The sequence below is a fragment of the Carya illinoinensis genome, chromosome 1, assembly GCF_018687715.1.
Source record: "Carya illinoinensis cultivar Pawnee chromosome 1, C.illinoinensisPawnee_v1, whole genome shotgun sequence".
Lineage (NCBI taxonomy): Eukaryota > Viridiplantae > Streptophyta > Magnoliopsida > Fagales > Juglandaceae > Carya > Carya illinoinensis.
The window spans coordinates 40296824-40313593 of record NC_056752.1 but is presented as its reverse complement, the minus strand read 5'-3'; the positions used below and the strand labels follow the sequence as shown (position 1 = coordinate 40313593).

General features: G+C 32.7%; 1 protein-coding gene and 1 long non-coding RNA gene across 3 annotated transcripts; one reads left to right on the top strand and one right to left on the bottom strand.

The window, feature by feature from the left end:
• Positions 1-1802: 1802 nt before the first annotated feature.
• Positions 1803-2374, top strand: LOC122318832 (protein RALF-like 33). The gene has a single exon (XM_043136508.1). The coding sequence runs from the start codon at positions 1850-1852 to the stop codon at positions 2234-2236; it is 387 nt and encodes a 128-aa protein (XP_042992442.1). The 5' UTR covers positions 1803-1849; the 3' UTR covers positions 2237-2374.
• Positions 2375-4105: 1731 nt separating this feature from the next.
• Positions 4106-7971, bottom strand: LOC122318830. 2 transcript variants are annotated; one of them, XR_006244913.1, is made up of 4 exons: positions 7866-7971; positions 5585-5659; positions 5180-5265; positions 4106-4424 (listed from the first exon to the last, which is right to left on the bottom strand). It is a non-coding gene; the product is annotated as an uncharacterized LOC122318830 (long non-coding RNA). The 2 variants fall into 2 exon arrangements; XR_006244914.1 differs by lacking the exon at positions 7866-7971 and adding an exon at positions 5752-7855.
• Between the last annotated feature and the right edge of the window lie 8799 nt (positions 7972-16770).

Below are 16770 nucleotides of genomic sequence, written 5' to 3'. Positions count from 1 at the left end.
TAATATCTGGTATCTATTGAGACTCAAGAGTCAAATCATCACCAGCATATTCACCATCCTCGTAGTCAAGAGAATAACAGCACCGGATCGGAAGAGCTATCGTATATCAACTCAGAAAGATCTTCGCATCAGTTTTGTCACTCCACGATATAAGGCATTTTATTACAAACTTACTAGTAGTTTTGTGGTAGTTTTTACTAGATCAATTGAATCTATCGAATATGCATTAATATTGATCCATATATATATATATATATATATATATATATATATATATATATATCATTCAGGGTATCCTCTTCTTCTTTAAGAATAAATAAATAAATCATTGAATATTGAGTTTCTGTTAATTAGACCCAAACCAAATCGTTAGCCGTTTATATTTAACTATACTTTGGTTTCCTTAAAACTTTTCAGCAGACACAAGGTCGATGCCATGCTACATATATATCAGTAGCTAGTTGATCATGGGCATTTATATATATATATATTGTTTTCTGCCGCATTGCTCTTCAGTTGGTTCAGGTGGGAGGTCTTAATTAACTTTTAAGGATGCCGGATTTTGGGGAATTTGTTCCACAATTATGATAATCACATTCTAGAACCTCCTTTCTGTAGGCCGATATAACCTTGTTTACAGCACATGATGACGGGTTAAATGACTGTCAAAGTGCGGAGTATATTGTTTAGTGTTAGGTGTAAGGGATATATATTAGAATAATGATAGGTTTATTACATTCTTATCACTTCTTTACTATTCTATAATGTATTTAAAATTTTTATTTTTTTATTATTTTAAGTATTTTTTAATATCCTTAATTATTAAGAAAAAATTTATAAAATATACAGCTTCACTAATAGTCACTTCCTTAATTATTAATTAAAAAAATAAATAAAATAAGTAATAAAATAATAATATGAGATAGTAAGTCTATCATTATCTTATATAGTATTTTCATCGTATCACTAAAAGTAGAATCAGGATTATCAATTGATTCTGTCAAGATTTTTAGATCAATTGGCAACACTTTAATTTCTCTCAAAGAGAATCAAACATTGAATCCTCTCCTCTTCATGTATACATAAAAATTAAAATAAAAAAAAAGAAGTAAAAGTACAATCAGGGTTAGGATGAAAATTATATTCATTTTAATGACTTCACACTTATTGATAGAACGGAAATACCACACCTCAAAATTCAAATCGTAATAGGAGGGTAATTAGTAAATTTTCTAAAGAGGGTATTGATGAGAAAGGGATAAAACTGGCACATAGATTTAATTAAACTATAAAATAATAAAATGATCAACTTTTGTATTTCAAAAATGCTAGACCTATCGACATTTGGATCTCCATTGGGTTTTGATAAATTTTTTATAATTTAATAATTAAAGAAATATTTTTTTAATAATGTTGTAAATTTATTTACAAATATAAATAAATAAATTTTCCTTTTATCGGGACGAATCTCGTGCTAGATCCACGGCTCATTGTGTTATTCTTTTCTGGAAAGGGACTGTTACTTGATTCACACAAGGAATGATTTGGGAATTCTCCCAATCGTCAGACTGAAGCATTTGCTGTCCACTAACTGCTGTTAAAACAGCTCATAATTCATTTGACAAATCTACTACCTTTTAACAACGTCAAAAGGCTTGATTAGTGGCCCTAGTGGGTGTCCACAAACACATTCTTAGATTACAAGCAAACCCCTTCGTCAAGTCCTACTTCCCGTAATTATTTCTAAAAACAGTGGCCTTTTCTCTCGAGCCGTCACTTATAATCCCAAACCTACCCTCGTTCTCAGCATAAACACCACCTCCCCAGTCCCTACATCTCTCTCTCGAAAATGGAACGCGCAAACCCCTGCGGTTTTCTCGTGATGTGTGCCATCCTGGCCGCCCATTTGATACTCTGCTCATCCTCACCCGTCGAGTCCTTTGGTGGTGGTGACCACCGCCAGCTGGGCTTCTTCCCGATGAAATCCGAGTGCCGCGGCTCGATCGCCGAGTGCCTGATGTCCGGCGGCTACGAGGAATTGGACTCGGAGTTCGCGATGGATTCGGAGAGCAACCGCCGCATTCTAGCCACGAAGCAGTACATAAGCTACGGTGCCCTGAGGAGGAACAGTGTGCCCTGCTCTCGACGTGGCGCTTCCTACTACAATTGCCGACCCGGAGCACAGGCCAATCCCTACCGTCGCGGATGCAGTGCCATCACTCGCTGCAGACGCTAATTTTTCTACTCTATTTTTTTTCTTTAATTTTTCAGTTTGACTCCCCTTTTTAGCCTTTTATTTTCCCTTATATATATGTGTGTGGGTTTGGATGGGATTTGTGTATTACTATTACACTTAACGAAGTGATTTGAATAAGGATTATTTTACCTCTTTTTTTTTTTTTTTTCTAAGCATAGATTATTGTACCTCTTATTACACAAATGATGATTTTCTTCTTTGGTTCTGTCGGTATTATTATCTATCATAATCGTAGATATTCCGGGTTAAAATCAGGGTTATGATTTTATTGTTTATTTATTCGAATTCTAGAGACAAAATCCTGTTGATTCCGGTAAGAAATATGAGGTCGATAAGCGGTGTGTTGGGTCTGTATTGTCGGTATAATAAGCTATTTTTTTTTATTCTTTCTTAATTTTCCTTCTTTAAAATTTAAATACCCATGTTTCTCTGAATAATTTAGGGGTGATCAGTAGTACCGACTTAGTCGGAGTACTCCGATTTCGACTTTGTCCGAAATCAAATCCGAACTCCGACTTGTCGGAATCTAAACGAAGTTAGAATTGAATTTTTTTTAACTTCAGATTTAATCCATTTTTAAAAAAAAAAAATTTGTGGACTTTCAAATTTTAATTTTTTCAAATAATTTAAAATTAAATCTACTTTTACTTCTATACTAATATCTAACTTATTTTTATATTAGATTTATACTATAGTCTAATTATATGTTATTATATTATAGTATTACGTATTATTTTTAGTGTCTAATTATATATTATTATATATTAATATTAAATGTTATTATACTAATGTCTAACTTATTTTTCTATTAAATTTTTTAATATCTAATTACATGTTATTATATTTTAATAAATTAGTATATGTGTTATTAATTTATTATACTAAATTTATTTAAATACTATAGTCTAATTTATTTTTATATTTGATTATGTTTGATAGTAATATCATGATGTTTACATATAGTAAACTATCATTAGTTTATGTATATTAAAGTATAAATATATTATTTTGTAATAATTAGTTTATACTAATATATTATTAAATTTAACCATATAAATTTTACCATATTAATATTTATGATAAATCTATAGATAAATACATATTTTTATAATATATATATATATACAATATCGTTGGACTCGAAGTCAGAGTCATATTTAAGATCTGATAAGAGCCGGTCCAATGACATCTCAGATTCCGACTCCACCTCTAACTGAAAATTTTTTAAAATAATACTTCATTTTATCGGAGTCGGAGTTGAGCAAGCCGAATTCATAATCAAATTTTCAAAATTTTCCTCGTCTCTACTCTAAAATCCCATTCCAAATTCGAGCCGAGATTCCCGGTAAAGCGATGAGCTTATCCAAGTCCAATGAGGAGAGTCTAGGCAACTTTCGGCCAACCGAAGCCAGGCTGAGATGGCATGAAATAAATAATGCTTTTTCGGGAATGTCATTTCCCATTCCCTTGCCAACTAGTGCCAGGCCCACACGAACATGCAAGGAATCAACAGCAATGGATGTCGATGCCACCACACTATAATGCATCCATAGATGTCTTTGTCAAAGCATCTAATTCAACATCAGGCTTCAGGACCCAACTTAGTGGTGGGACACGTGTACATTTCTCCTTTTTTCGATTCTTTTGAAAAATGTACTTCTCACAAGTATGTGGCATACAAAGATGTATTCACCTAAACGCGGTTCCTAGTGCATCAATCTATATATTTTAAAGAAAAAGAAATCATGCCCACAACTTTCTAGTGGTGATGCAAGGTTGTCTATAGCACAGATCATTGCACCTATCCACAGAATATAATCTGCCCAGAAAAAATAAAATATCACCGACTTAAAAGGCCAGATATATCAGCATTGAAAAATTTGGGAAGATCTTCGACTTCTTTCAGTTCCACAGCATGTGAAAGTAGAAAGCAGCAGGAATTACAAATCCACAGAACGTTTACATATTCTCAAATTAGTTATATCAAATCCCTTTTTCAAATCAGAAAATCAAAAACAAAGAAATCGTACTATGCTGTATCATCCCGTGGATTCTAGCTTCGGCTTGAAAGGGATTGAAGAAGAAGGCGAGCCCTCCACTCCAATTGCTGCTTTGAGCTCATCGATGCTATGCTCTAACTCATCTATCCTGTTACCCATCTCATCAACTACATTACAGCAAAAGAAATCAAAATATCATTTCGTACCAATTATTATCAAGCCCACTTTGGGGAAGGTAGCTTCACATATTTCCCACTATGCAACAGTCGCAATAATACATATTGAACTAAAATTGTTCAAGACTAATATTCCGTGTATTAAAAAAAAAAATCAATAGCAATAGGCAGACAAACAATAGTTTGCTGAAAAAATTATAAGAAAATATGGATTTGTCTCTTCTTTCATTCATATGTGAATCTTGGCACGGCAAAATGTTTTGCTTTATCTAACGAGCGCCAAACACCATCCGAGGCGGAATAGAGGGGCAGCCCCGAATGCAAAAGCCCCAAAGGATGATACCATGAAAGGGCAGTCTGCCAAAAAAAACAAAAACAAACTAATGCACGTTTCCAGATCATTCTTGATGAGGGCATCAGCACACTATGCGAATATGCCCTCGACGTTTGAAGCGTATAGTTGTTTTTTTATAGCTAACTGTAGAAAAAGCATGTCAGAGAACCTTAATCCAAACACAATCCTTTTTTCTACAAGTAATAAATAGTAAGGGTGCAACATGAAAACTTTTCAGGAGGGCACTCATCCTACAAATATTCCCGGCCAAGCATGCATAATTGCGGAGTTCTCGAGGGATCTAGTGCACTAATGCAGTTATAATAGCACCGCTCACAATCCTTATAGCCACATCTGTCCTAAATTGTAAATAGTTAATAACAAAAGGGTTTTAAAAAGGTTAGGAACTTACAAAAGCTGTCATATCAGCAGTACTCTGTTTCGGGTCATCTCCTATTGAAGATACTCAGCAAATCTCACCATAGATGGAAACAAAAGCTGTCATACATAAACAAAGCCAACTCAACCTTACAAAGACCCAAGGCACTCAACGGCTATAAAGTCATACATGGAAATAAAGACACCCACCGGCTACATTGTCAATATGAAAACAGAGAACTAATCTGTTTTTCCGATTATTCTTCAATTGTAAACATTAGACTATAACACTTAATTTCCTTGTACACATATGTACGTTGAATATATATATATTGAAAGGCTCTCCGATAAGCTCTCCTGCTTTGTGAGACATTGTGTCAAACAGTTGTGTTTATTTATCTTTATGGAAATCAGAGCCTTGTGAGAGCAAGAGTCTTACTCCCATGGCAGCTATTTCACTCTCTGTGAACAACTTTGTCACTCTACGGTTGAATCAGGGAAATTCATGTACATCCTGCAGAAAAGAAGTGAAAGAGATAAAATGTTTGAGAAACACACAAAAATGCTAGTAATAAACAAGACAGAACAAGTAGATGGATACATAACGGCAATTCTTGAAAGAACTCATTTCAGCTGGTGGAGGTGAAGTTCATGACTAATTACATTGTTTGTAAGAGATGCTAGACAGTTTTTTTAAGACAACTTTGACTGACATATCTCCCGGTATGTAAATGTTCTAATCATCAAACTGACTCTCTTGCAACAGTTGCACCACTATTTTTCCAATCACTACTGTTTGGCCAAAGATATTTAGGCATGTTTCTGTATTGAACACATACACGTGATAGGTTTCATGTTGTCGTTTATTTATTCTTTAGATGCTCGATTCAAGGAATGAAGTGATGACAAGCTCAAGTCAAGGAGTGAAATTTCTCAAAAAATAAAGGGTCAAGGAGTTGATTTTTATGGGCCTAACAGAGAGAAAGGTGCTTAGATGTAATTGAACAAACCAACCAATTGAAATTAGGGAATAGGGCTAATGCAAACGAGAAACTTGCCCTTCTAAGTGAAGACCATCACAATGCTGTACCCAGTAATAGGGTAACATGAATCCTACCATCACCAGCATTCATAAAATCTTCAACAAACTTTGCCCACCAAATGGATCAAATAGTGTTACAAATACATACTGGCAGGTCTCTAAGTATTTTCCTCAAAAAGTTAGTCTTTATATATACCCTCCACTAGTGAGGCAAATCTCATGGGTGGGGTGAGCCCCCATCAACACGTGCAAGCTCCCCAAGTACCAGGGTGAGATTTTAAGGTAAGTAAAACATTATTGACGAGACCGTTCTTCTTCTCCTCTAGACAAAGAAGCTCTGCTTTCTCTCTAGAAATTAAACCGATCCTTTCGAGTGATGTTGCAGGAGAGGAAGGTGTGAGTCTCAACTTCGCTTTTCTCTCCATTTCCTTTTCATTTTTTTCTTCCTTCCACTACCTTTTTGTGTGTATGCTTCTATGGTAGTATTTTTCCACCAATTCGGATTTTCTCAGATCTGCAGTTCTCTGACCATAAACAGTTGACACACGCCCCACTACAATGTTCCTCTCCGGCCGATCTATTGGGACAACGTGGAACCGTGTCCAAAATGTCTGCACGTGACCCTCACGCACTGCTTGTTTCCGCTCATGGCATTCACCGGCCGCCACGCTCTGACAGCTCCATCGGCTACACGCGCCATAATAGCAAACTCCCCACCCTCCAATCCTTCAAATCGACATGACCATTCCACTAGCGCATGGTCCTCACGTGCCACTCCAGAGGCGCAAGTTGGCTATTCCGTCACTGCATATCTACCCTTCCAATGCCAGTCTATCCGAGTTATTGCTTTCCATAACAGGTAATCTTGTGAAAAAATTAAGAACCTCACCAACAAATACGTCAAGACTTTCAACTACAGTGCTTCCACTTGCACCACCTCTAACGGTGGTTTACCTTCAAAACGTGTTTTAAGACGGTATCATCTTTATAAGGCTTGGGTAGAGACCACAAAATTGGTCTCAAAACCTTTTTTTTTTTTTTTTTTTCACACATCTTTTGCATTGTGGTTGTTGTTTTGGGATGTTTTGTTAGGGAACCCCACCCTCTCTAACTTGTATCATCTTTTATTTTAATGAAGTTTGCTTGCTTAGGTTAAAAAAAAAAAAAGGTAAAACATTATTGACAAGTTTCATTGAAAGCAGCTCAGGATCATAGTCCCCCAACTTGAACAAATGATCAATCCACACTAGTGTAAAACTATATCTAAATGACACAAAAGCGTATGTTTCCCGAAAATATCTTTTTCTGGGAACATTGTCAACCAGAAATTATTACGTTGGTGATTCTTGATCCACCGATGCTATCTCAGCGGCCGGACTGAATGTCCGGATTGAGCCTTAGTCAGATAGGCAAAGTCCCTAGGCCTTATAATTGCACACTAACAGAATACAACCAAAGAAAAAATGTATAAAATTTAACTAAACCGAAGACAATGACAGTGAAGATTAATGTTGAACAGATCTAGGGTTACATAACAAGCATTTTGCAATCACAGAGAGAGACAAGAAAAAAACCAAAACCCTAAGTTGAATTTACGACAAACTTGCATTAATGCGATAGTAAAAATTAGCATAAGATATTAGAAAGTAAAAACAACAAACGAACTTATGTCACTTACTGGAGAGTGGTTCCAAGTTGATTGACATAAATAAAAAACAGAATACCATTTTCAGTGTCTTCTGCTATGAATGGCCTTGGACAGGGGTGGACCTACATTTTCAAAAAAATTTCACTCACACCTTTTTTTAATTTTTTTTTTTTTTTTTGTCATTAATAAAATCTAACATTATCATTTGTTTTCAAGGTGAGAAAATATTTTGGTATTTTTTTATAAGCTATTTGGTAAATTTATAACCTCATTTTTTCTATTTATTTATTCTAAATTATTTGATTTTATCTTTGCCTTCCACTAACTAATGTTTTAATTTGGATTAGTTTTGTTAGTAAGTATATATGTACTACCATTGAATTAGTAATTAGGAGTAAAGTCAAAAGATAAAACCACATAATTAATTTTTATTATTTGTTTATTTAATTGTTATCGTTTATTTCAACAAATCTTACATAGCTATTTCTATTATAATTTTTATCGTTCACTTAAGTTCGATAGAGCTTTAGTGAAAGGTTTAGATTGGTGGCTTTTATAATTTAGTTGTTCTTGAATAATTATCTTATATGATTAATGATAAATGTTGGTGACACACTTTGTTATCTTAAATATCGGTTATTGTTCATAATATCTACATATGACACACTTTGCTAATCCCCCTCCCCCCCCCCCCCCCCCCCCCCCCCAAAAAAGCACCAAATCCCAGTTCCGCCCCTGACCTTGAGGCTTCACATAACAAGTTGGGTCTGTGAAGGGCAAAGCGAGGCGTCATGCTTTGGGTCAAATTCAGCAAGGAAAGGGTGGCGTTGCTAGTCAAGTGGCGATGCGTAAAATACGATTTTATCCCTACCTGGTTGAATTTAAAATTTTGAGTTGTTGGTATAAATAACAATTGAGAAATGCTATACCCACCGAGAGATGATTCGGAAGATGCGTCTAGATTTATTTATTTATTTTTAATTTAATGATTAAAAAATATTTTTTTAATGATGTTGTAATTTTTTAAATATATATATTTAAAATGATAAAAAAGACATGAATAAAAAATATAATAGATGAAATACATTCATGAGGACCTAACTCGGTAGCTTTAGAAGGACTCCAATTAACAATTTTACAAGGGGCAGCTGGATTTTGCTATACGAGAAAATGCATCTTTTTTTATGGGACTTTTATAATGAGAAGTGTTTGCGTGAAATCCAAAATTTAAATTAAGAAAATGTAAGTACTTGTGCTAAAGTTTTCTCTTAAAAGACTTGTGAGATAATGGATATTGTATTGAAATAGTTTATTGTGCGTGTCTGAATGTGTGGTATATTATTTCAGACACGGGGAGTCCTTATGAGTTTTGAGGGTGTCTACGTGTCGTCGAATGTGTCTGAATTATGTTTCCTTCAATTCTTGTAGTACCGTAGTAACGGGTATAATAGGGCAATGGTTTTATAAGGAGAGTTATAAAAATAAATATATAAATTAACGTGATTTGATATGTTATATTAAATTTTAAAATTATTTTTATTATAAAATAAATTTAATATATCATATAAAATTATGACATTTTATAAATTTATTTTTACACGATTTTTTTATGTCTACAATACTTCTCAAGATAACATACTTATTATTTGGGTCGGCTATTATGCCACCCAAGCCTTTTTTTTTTAAATATTTTTGTAATATATTTAAATATATTTAAAAAAATAAAAAAATCAACTGAAAATTACTTTCTTCATTATTAAATTAAAAAAAAAAACATTTATTGAGTGATACACTTGACCGGTACATCTTAGACGACATGGTAGTTTTTCCTTTATTATTTATGCTTGTTCTTACCTCATTCCACTCTAAATTTTGGATCGCAATTAATTTTGTTTTATTGGCATTTATTTAATTCGATTACAATTTTATAATTCCGATTCAAGGTTTCAAACCGTCATCACATGACGTCATTTTATGTTTATTTATTTATTTATTTTTCTCAAATAATTTCAAATATACTAATCTCTTTCATTTCTTTGTTTTGGTTGATTGCATCCATCCCCTATATGGCATAATTATTTTTCATTATCTTTTATCTTTTTTATTTTATATAAATAATTTATATTACATATGATCACCAGTCTTTCTTGTACTCAAACTCTAATGTATCATTGATATGTAAGATTTTGTGCAATATAGATGTCACGTAGATATTTAATAACGTATCTAACAAATTACAAATAGAGAGAATCTCAAATTATAATAAAAACAAGACAAAAGTGGTAAGACAAAAAATAAAATAAAAATATGCCAGGCATGAGAATTAGGCATATTATCATACAATCGATAAAAAAAAATAGAGGGCAGATTTTGAGAATGAGATAAAAATTTTATGAATAATAGTAAGATGGTCTGTAAATAGTAGTGAGATAGTTTGAATTCAATATTTTTAAAGTTTTAGAAAATGAGAGAAAAAGTTGAATAAAAAATACTATAAAGTTAAAATATTGTAAGAATATAGTTTTATAATATTATTTTTATTTAAAAATTTAAAAATTTTAGAATTTTTTTTAATTTTTTATTTGAAAGTTTGAAAAAATTGTAATGATTAATTTAAAAATATTGTATTTAATTATGTTTAGGAATAAAATATGATGAGATAAAACGAAATCAGATAAAAATTTTGTATCTCATATAAGACTCCAAACCTGCATTTTTCTTCAAATCTTTATGGCATCATCTAAATTATTTGTGAAAATATATGCTCTCTAAATTATCATCCTAATTTAAGAGTTTAAAGTGAAAGAGATATTGGCACATAAAATGAATCTTATATTATTTATTAAGTATTTAATGTTATCAAAATAAATTTACACAAATAGTAATAAATATCGTAAGACTTATACCATACGGCTATTTCCCATAACTTGAAGCTCAAGTTAAGATAAAAATTGGAAGAAATGTTAATCTTTCATTTCAGCATGATATTGATTCGTTTAGTAACGAGCATTATCAACCACAGACATCAATTAAAGTATATATTAATCTCCAAGTAGTTATCATTCTGGTTTTATGCTACAAATATAATAAAAATCTTAATTATGTATTGTATTAATATGATTAATTATGTTATTTTTTAATATAAAATAAATATTTTGATTAATTATATTAGTAAAATATTACGAAGATAATGAATTAACATAACATTAAACTATATCGTATTAAATATTGAATTTATATTATTTATTTAAAATATTTAATACAGTGAAATTTCATTCCTCTATATGTATTTTTCTACGTTGTAACAATATTAGGAGATAAATTATTGGCGATCGTGATTATTATTATTATAAGAAATAAAAATTTTATGTACAGTTATTTTTATGGATTTTTTTATGCACTCTAATAATATGATTAGTTGTGTATTAAAAAAAATTAATCTAATTAATTATATCAATAAAATATATAAAAAATATGTAAAAATGACTATACGTAACATTATTATATAAGAAAATATCGAGAAGGTCTTGGCTGTTGCCCGAGATGTTAGAAAGCGAAATATGCCAATGCACCGACGTTTGCCACGCGTTAATAATCTTCAGTAGACAGGCAACAACTAATTTTGTTTGTATTCGTAGCGTAATACCAATACGACTGGCCACCCTTTATCTCACTGGAAAGATATTAGCTGTTAAACCGAACATCACGAACTTGCACGTGGACAACAACAAGCAAGCCATGTGTTTTAAATAAATGCAGTGTGTTCCCCGGCCTATCTGCCATCTAATTCATGTATCTTGGGGTGAACAAAGACGTTTTCGCCTTTTTAGATGGTGATAAAGATAATATATTTTTAGATAAAAATTAAAAAATTAAATAAAATATTATTATTATTTTAAAATTTAATATTATATTTTGTACAAAAATTTAAAAAATTATAATAATAAAATAAAATAATATGAGAGTGTTTTTCAATCTAAATAACGTCTTAATTTTATAATTTGATAATACTCATACTGTTATAAAACTATCGAAAGGAGAGAGAGAGAGAGAGAAATAGAACTCAGAGAAGTTATGAAACTTATGAATTTCTTAAAGAATTCAACGATATATATAGGCGTACAAAGGGAACTATGCAAGTTACTATGCAGTACTATGCTAGCACTGTGCATATTTACTATGCAGTACTATGCTGGCACTATGCACTGTGCATTTGACGGCTAGCTCAAGGTGGTCATACAATTTTACAATATGTTATTTTACAACACTCCCCCTTTGGATGACCACATATAATGAATATGCCTCGTTAAAACCTTGCCAAGGAAAAACCCTGTGGGAAAAAACCAATGGCGAAGGAAAAAGAGTACAATATTCATGTGTACCGTAAAATGCTTTAAGATTGCCTCATTAAAACCTTGCGAAGGAAAACCCAGTGGGATAAAACCTTAGCGAAGGAAAAAGAGTACAATCAGCATAAGTCTTCAAGACGTTACTCCCCCTGAAAAGTGCATGATAAAAGGTCTTCAAGTCTCCGCATTCCAATGTTCTGCACAATCTTCTTAAATGTTGCAGTTGGTAATGCTTTTGTGAATAAATCTGCCAGATTATCGCTTGATCGTATCTGCTTGACTTTAATTTCACCTTTTTCTTGAAGTTCATGAGTATAAAAGAATTTAGGTGAAATATGTTTGGTTCTATCACCTTTGATATATCCTCCTCTAATTTGAGTAATACAAGCAGCATTATCTTCGTATAAAGTTGTTGGACTATCATTAATCACTGGAAGACCACACTTTTCTTGAATATGTTGGATCATTGATCTTAGCCAAATGCATTCTCGACTTGTTTCATGAATTGCAATGATCTCTGAGTGATTTGAAGATGTAGCAGATAGTGTTTGTTTGACAGATCTCCATGATATAGCAGAATTTCCATAAGTAAATACATATCCAGTCTGAGATCTACCTCTGTGTGGATCTGAAAGATAACCTACATCTGCATATCCAACTAATTGTGGACTTGAACCATATTGATAAAATAATCCCATATCAACCGTACCTCGAAGGTATCGAAGGATATGTTTAATGCCATTCCAATGTCTTCGAGTTGGTGCGGAACTATATCTTGCAAGTAAATTAACTGAAAATGCAATATCAGGCCGAGTGCAATTTGCAAGATACATCAGGGCTCCAATTGCACTGAGATAAGGTATTTCAGAACCAAGAATTTCTTCATTGTCTTCACAAGGACGAAATGGATCCTTCTGCACATCAAGTGATCGAACAACCATTGGAGTACTCAGGGGATGAGCTTTGTCCATGTAAAAGTGTTTCAAGACTTTCTCTGTATAATTTGATTGATGAATGAGAATTCCATTTGGCAAATGCTCGAGCTGCAGGCCGAGACAAAATTTCGTTTTGCCAAGATCTTTCATTTCAAATTCATTCTTTAAATATGTAGCAGTTCTTCTGATCTCTTCAGGAGTTCCAACAAGATTTAGATCATCAACATAAACCGCAATAATAACAAATCCGGAGTCTGATTTCTTAATAAAAACACATGGGCATATTGGATTATTCTCAAATCCTTCTTTCAATAGATATTCGCTAAGGCGTCTATACCACATGCGTCCGGATTGTTTTAACCCATATAAAGATCTTTGAAGCTTAATAGAATACATACTTCTGGATGTACTCAGATTAGAAGCTTCAGGCATTTCATAAAAACGGTGGCCAGCCTTTTTAGATCAGACAAGCATCTCAGGCTTTTTCAACTCTTCTGTAGGTGTCAGGCGTGTTGTCAGGGGCCGCAGCTGTCAGACGTGCTATCAGGCGTGCTGTCAGGTGCCTCAGCTGTCAGGCGTGCTGTCAGGCGCCGCAGAGCTATGAAGCTATATTTCGTCTCTTTTCTCTTGCTTCACGAGAGATAATTTTCTCTATAAAAGAGATATTCAGCTCATTTTCATTCGCATCTCATCTTCTTCACTTTTCTGTAATCATACTGCATTTTACTCTGCAATTTCTTTCTGCATTTTTATTCTGCAATGGCTCAGCGATCTTCTCGTGGCCAATATATGAGGTACTCTGCACCTAGTTCATCAGCTGTACCTGCTACTACCACAGGTGCTATCATGCAATGTAATGATCTGACTCATAGGGCAGATAATGAAGCTATCTATGAGCTTGTGAGTCTCGGTACCCGATACTCATCATCCATTGTTGCATTTTCTCAGCGACTGCAATCCAGAACTTGTGGAGTTGACTATCTCCACGAGAATATTGCTATACTTCAGCGACTTCTTCTGGAGTCCAACATGAAGATAGAATCAATAAAGAAAGAGAATAGGAATTTAAAATCTTTGCTTAAATCTTCTTTTCGATTGCCCACCGCTTTAGATAGGGATGACATGCAGATTCTTGAAGAACAAGAGCATTTGAAGAATGAGGCAAAGTGCCTTAAATTTCTGTAATTCTTGCTTCAAGATAATAAAATAATATTTCACAAATATTCATATTTGTGTTTCTATCTTCTGGTAGATGTTCTGTGTGCTTCATTTTTATTTCTTCTTTAATAATGCACACTTCTTATTAAACCTATAATATGAATCTTGAAATACTAATTGTATTTAAAAGATGGTATTTCATGACTAATAACATCATCCATCTTCCCCTTGAAGCCGCAAGGGTTTCAGATTTATATTTCAAATATGTGCAGTTTCATGAGCTCTTCTGGAGCCTCAATGACATTTAAATCATATATATAAACTGCAATAATAGCTTGTTTGCTTTTGGATTGCTTTAGATCATATAAGGATCTCTGAAACTTGATAGAATACATATTTCCAGATGTATTCATATTAGAAGCTTCAGACATTTTCTATCCTTCAGGGATTTTCATATATATATCATGATCCAATGATCCATATAAATATGCAGTTAATCATGCATATTCAAACTCTCGGTAACTTTCAAGCTAATAAAAATCTCAATATGATTTCAACCACTTTAAAATCATATCAATATTGTTTCTTCGAGAAACTAACTTGTGATTTCTATATCACATTTTCATATTAAAAGTTTCAGGCTTTTTTATATCATGTATATAAATATCCACTGATATTTAACAAAAATCACCTCTTTAGGTGTTTGGATTTCAAGTCAATATTTATCACATTTTACTTAGTGATATCAATTCTGCATATCAATTCTGCAGGAATTGAGAAACTGACTCGTGATTTATATATCACATTTTTATTTCCTTTCCATAAATACCCACTGACATTCAACAAGCATCACCTCTTTAGGTGTTTGGACTATAAGTCCTGATGCATCATATTTTACTAGTGAATCAATTCTGCAGGAATTATTTCTTTCGAATATTGGCCAATATTTTACGTCGGTATTCTTCGACGGTTCTTGATTCACTTGCTACATTACTTCTGGTAATGTCAATTGCCATCTCATATGGAAATACGTTGTCGACAACGATTTTATTTCTATCCATAATTTCTCCATTATTCATGAAATGTAACGAGATCTCGTTATTTTCAGGTACCTGTTCCTCTTCAAGGGAAGACATTTTCATGATAAACCACTTCAGGAGGCACTCTTCAAGAGATTTGTACTCTTCAAGAGTTTATATAGGAGAATTTTATACAGAAAATCTGGATGGACTTTATTGCTTGTTTCGTGGGTATGGCCTCTTCAGGAGCACCAATTATTTGTGTCTTTCTCTTTTTGAGATGCTCTATCTTTTGTATCAATAAGTCTCACATGCTTTTAGACATGTCATATATTCATTAGACTGCTGAATTTCTTAATTATCCTTCAGGGACTTCGATCCTCGCTGGGATTTTAACAGCTCGAATATGAGACATTTTTATCTTATTGCATCCATAATTTAATTATCATATGAACTTCTGGTTCACATATGATAATCAAGATAACGTCGAATTATTTCATCTTATTTGCTTCTGACAAATTTTTCTTTCCACTTCTGGTGGTAAGACTTTATAGTAAAAGAATCTTCTGGTTCTTTTATGGACGTCCATATGAAAATCATTCGACTTATCGTAATTGATTTTGGATGATCAAGATAACCATGAATGATACAAATATTTTGAATCATATCACTTTTTGATGCATCATAATATTTGATTCAATAATTGTATAATATCATCTCAAAGAGAAAGCTTATAGCTTTTCCAATACGAGCTTCTGGCCCGAAAAGATATTCATTATCACGTCCAAACTCTTAGCTTCTTTGAATGAAACGCATCATTCTTTTCACTTCAGGGAATAGAATGATAAAAATTTATTATCATTCACTTCAGGGAATGATGTAGATCTAGTAAGACGTGATTAATGATTATTATCAAAAACTCATTATTTTGCCCAGTCACTGAAAAACCAGATTTAAATTTAGAATATATTGTGAACGTTTGCATTTCATATTGCAGGAGCATACTTGATATTGCTACTTCAGGAGCATATTCGAGACGTTCATTTAAATATATATTCTTTTTACAATTTCAATTATGCAACTTCAGGTACATAAATCATAATGAGTTTTTGGTACACGTATCACTCATTTAAATTATGAGGTACTCAATAAATTATTGATTTAGAGCGATCCTTCAGGGATACTCCATTTCCATTCTAAGATAAATTATATCATCAATAATTCATAACAAGTACAAAAAGAATAAATAAAACTTGTATATAAATTATGTGAATAAATATAGAATTTATCAAGTAATAATAATGAATATAATTATTAATATTCACCTCAGCAATTGTAAATAATATATTAAAAACTTACTTGAAATAGAAGACTATTATCTTCAGTATCATCTGAACTTTCATGCATTGAAGTAGAGGACTATTAGCTTCAAGATTGTCAGAACTTTCGTGCTGATAACGTGTTATAAAACTAT

What these genes read in the sequence shown, in the direction of transcription:
- LOC122318832 (XM_043136508.1), top strand. Translation starts at nt 1,850, where the DNA reads ATGGAACGCGCAAACCCCTGCGGTTTTCTCGTGATGTGTGCCATCCTG.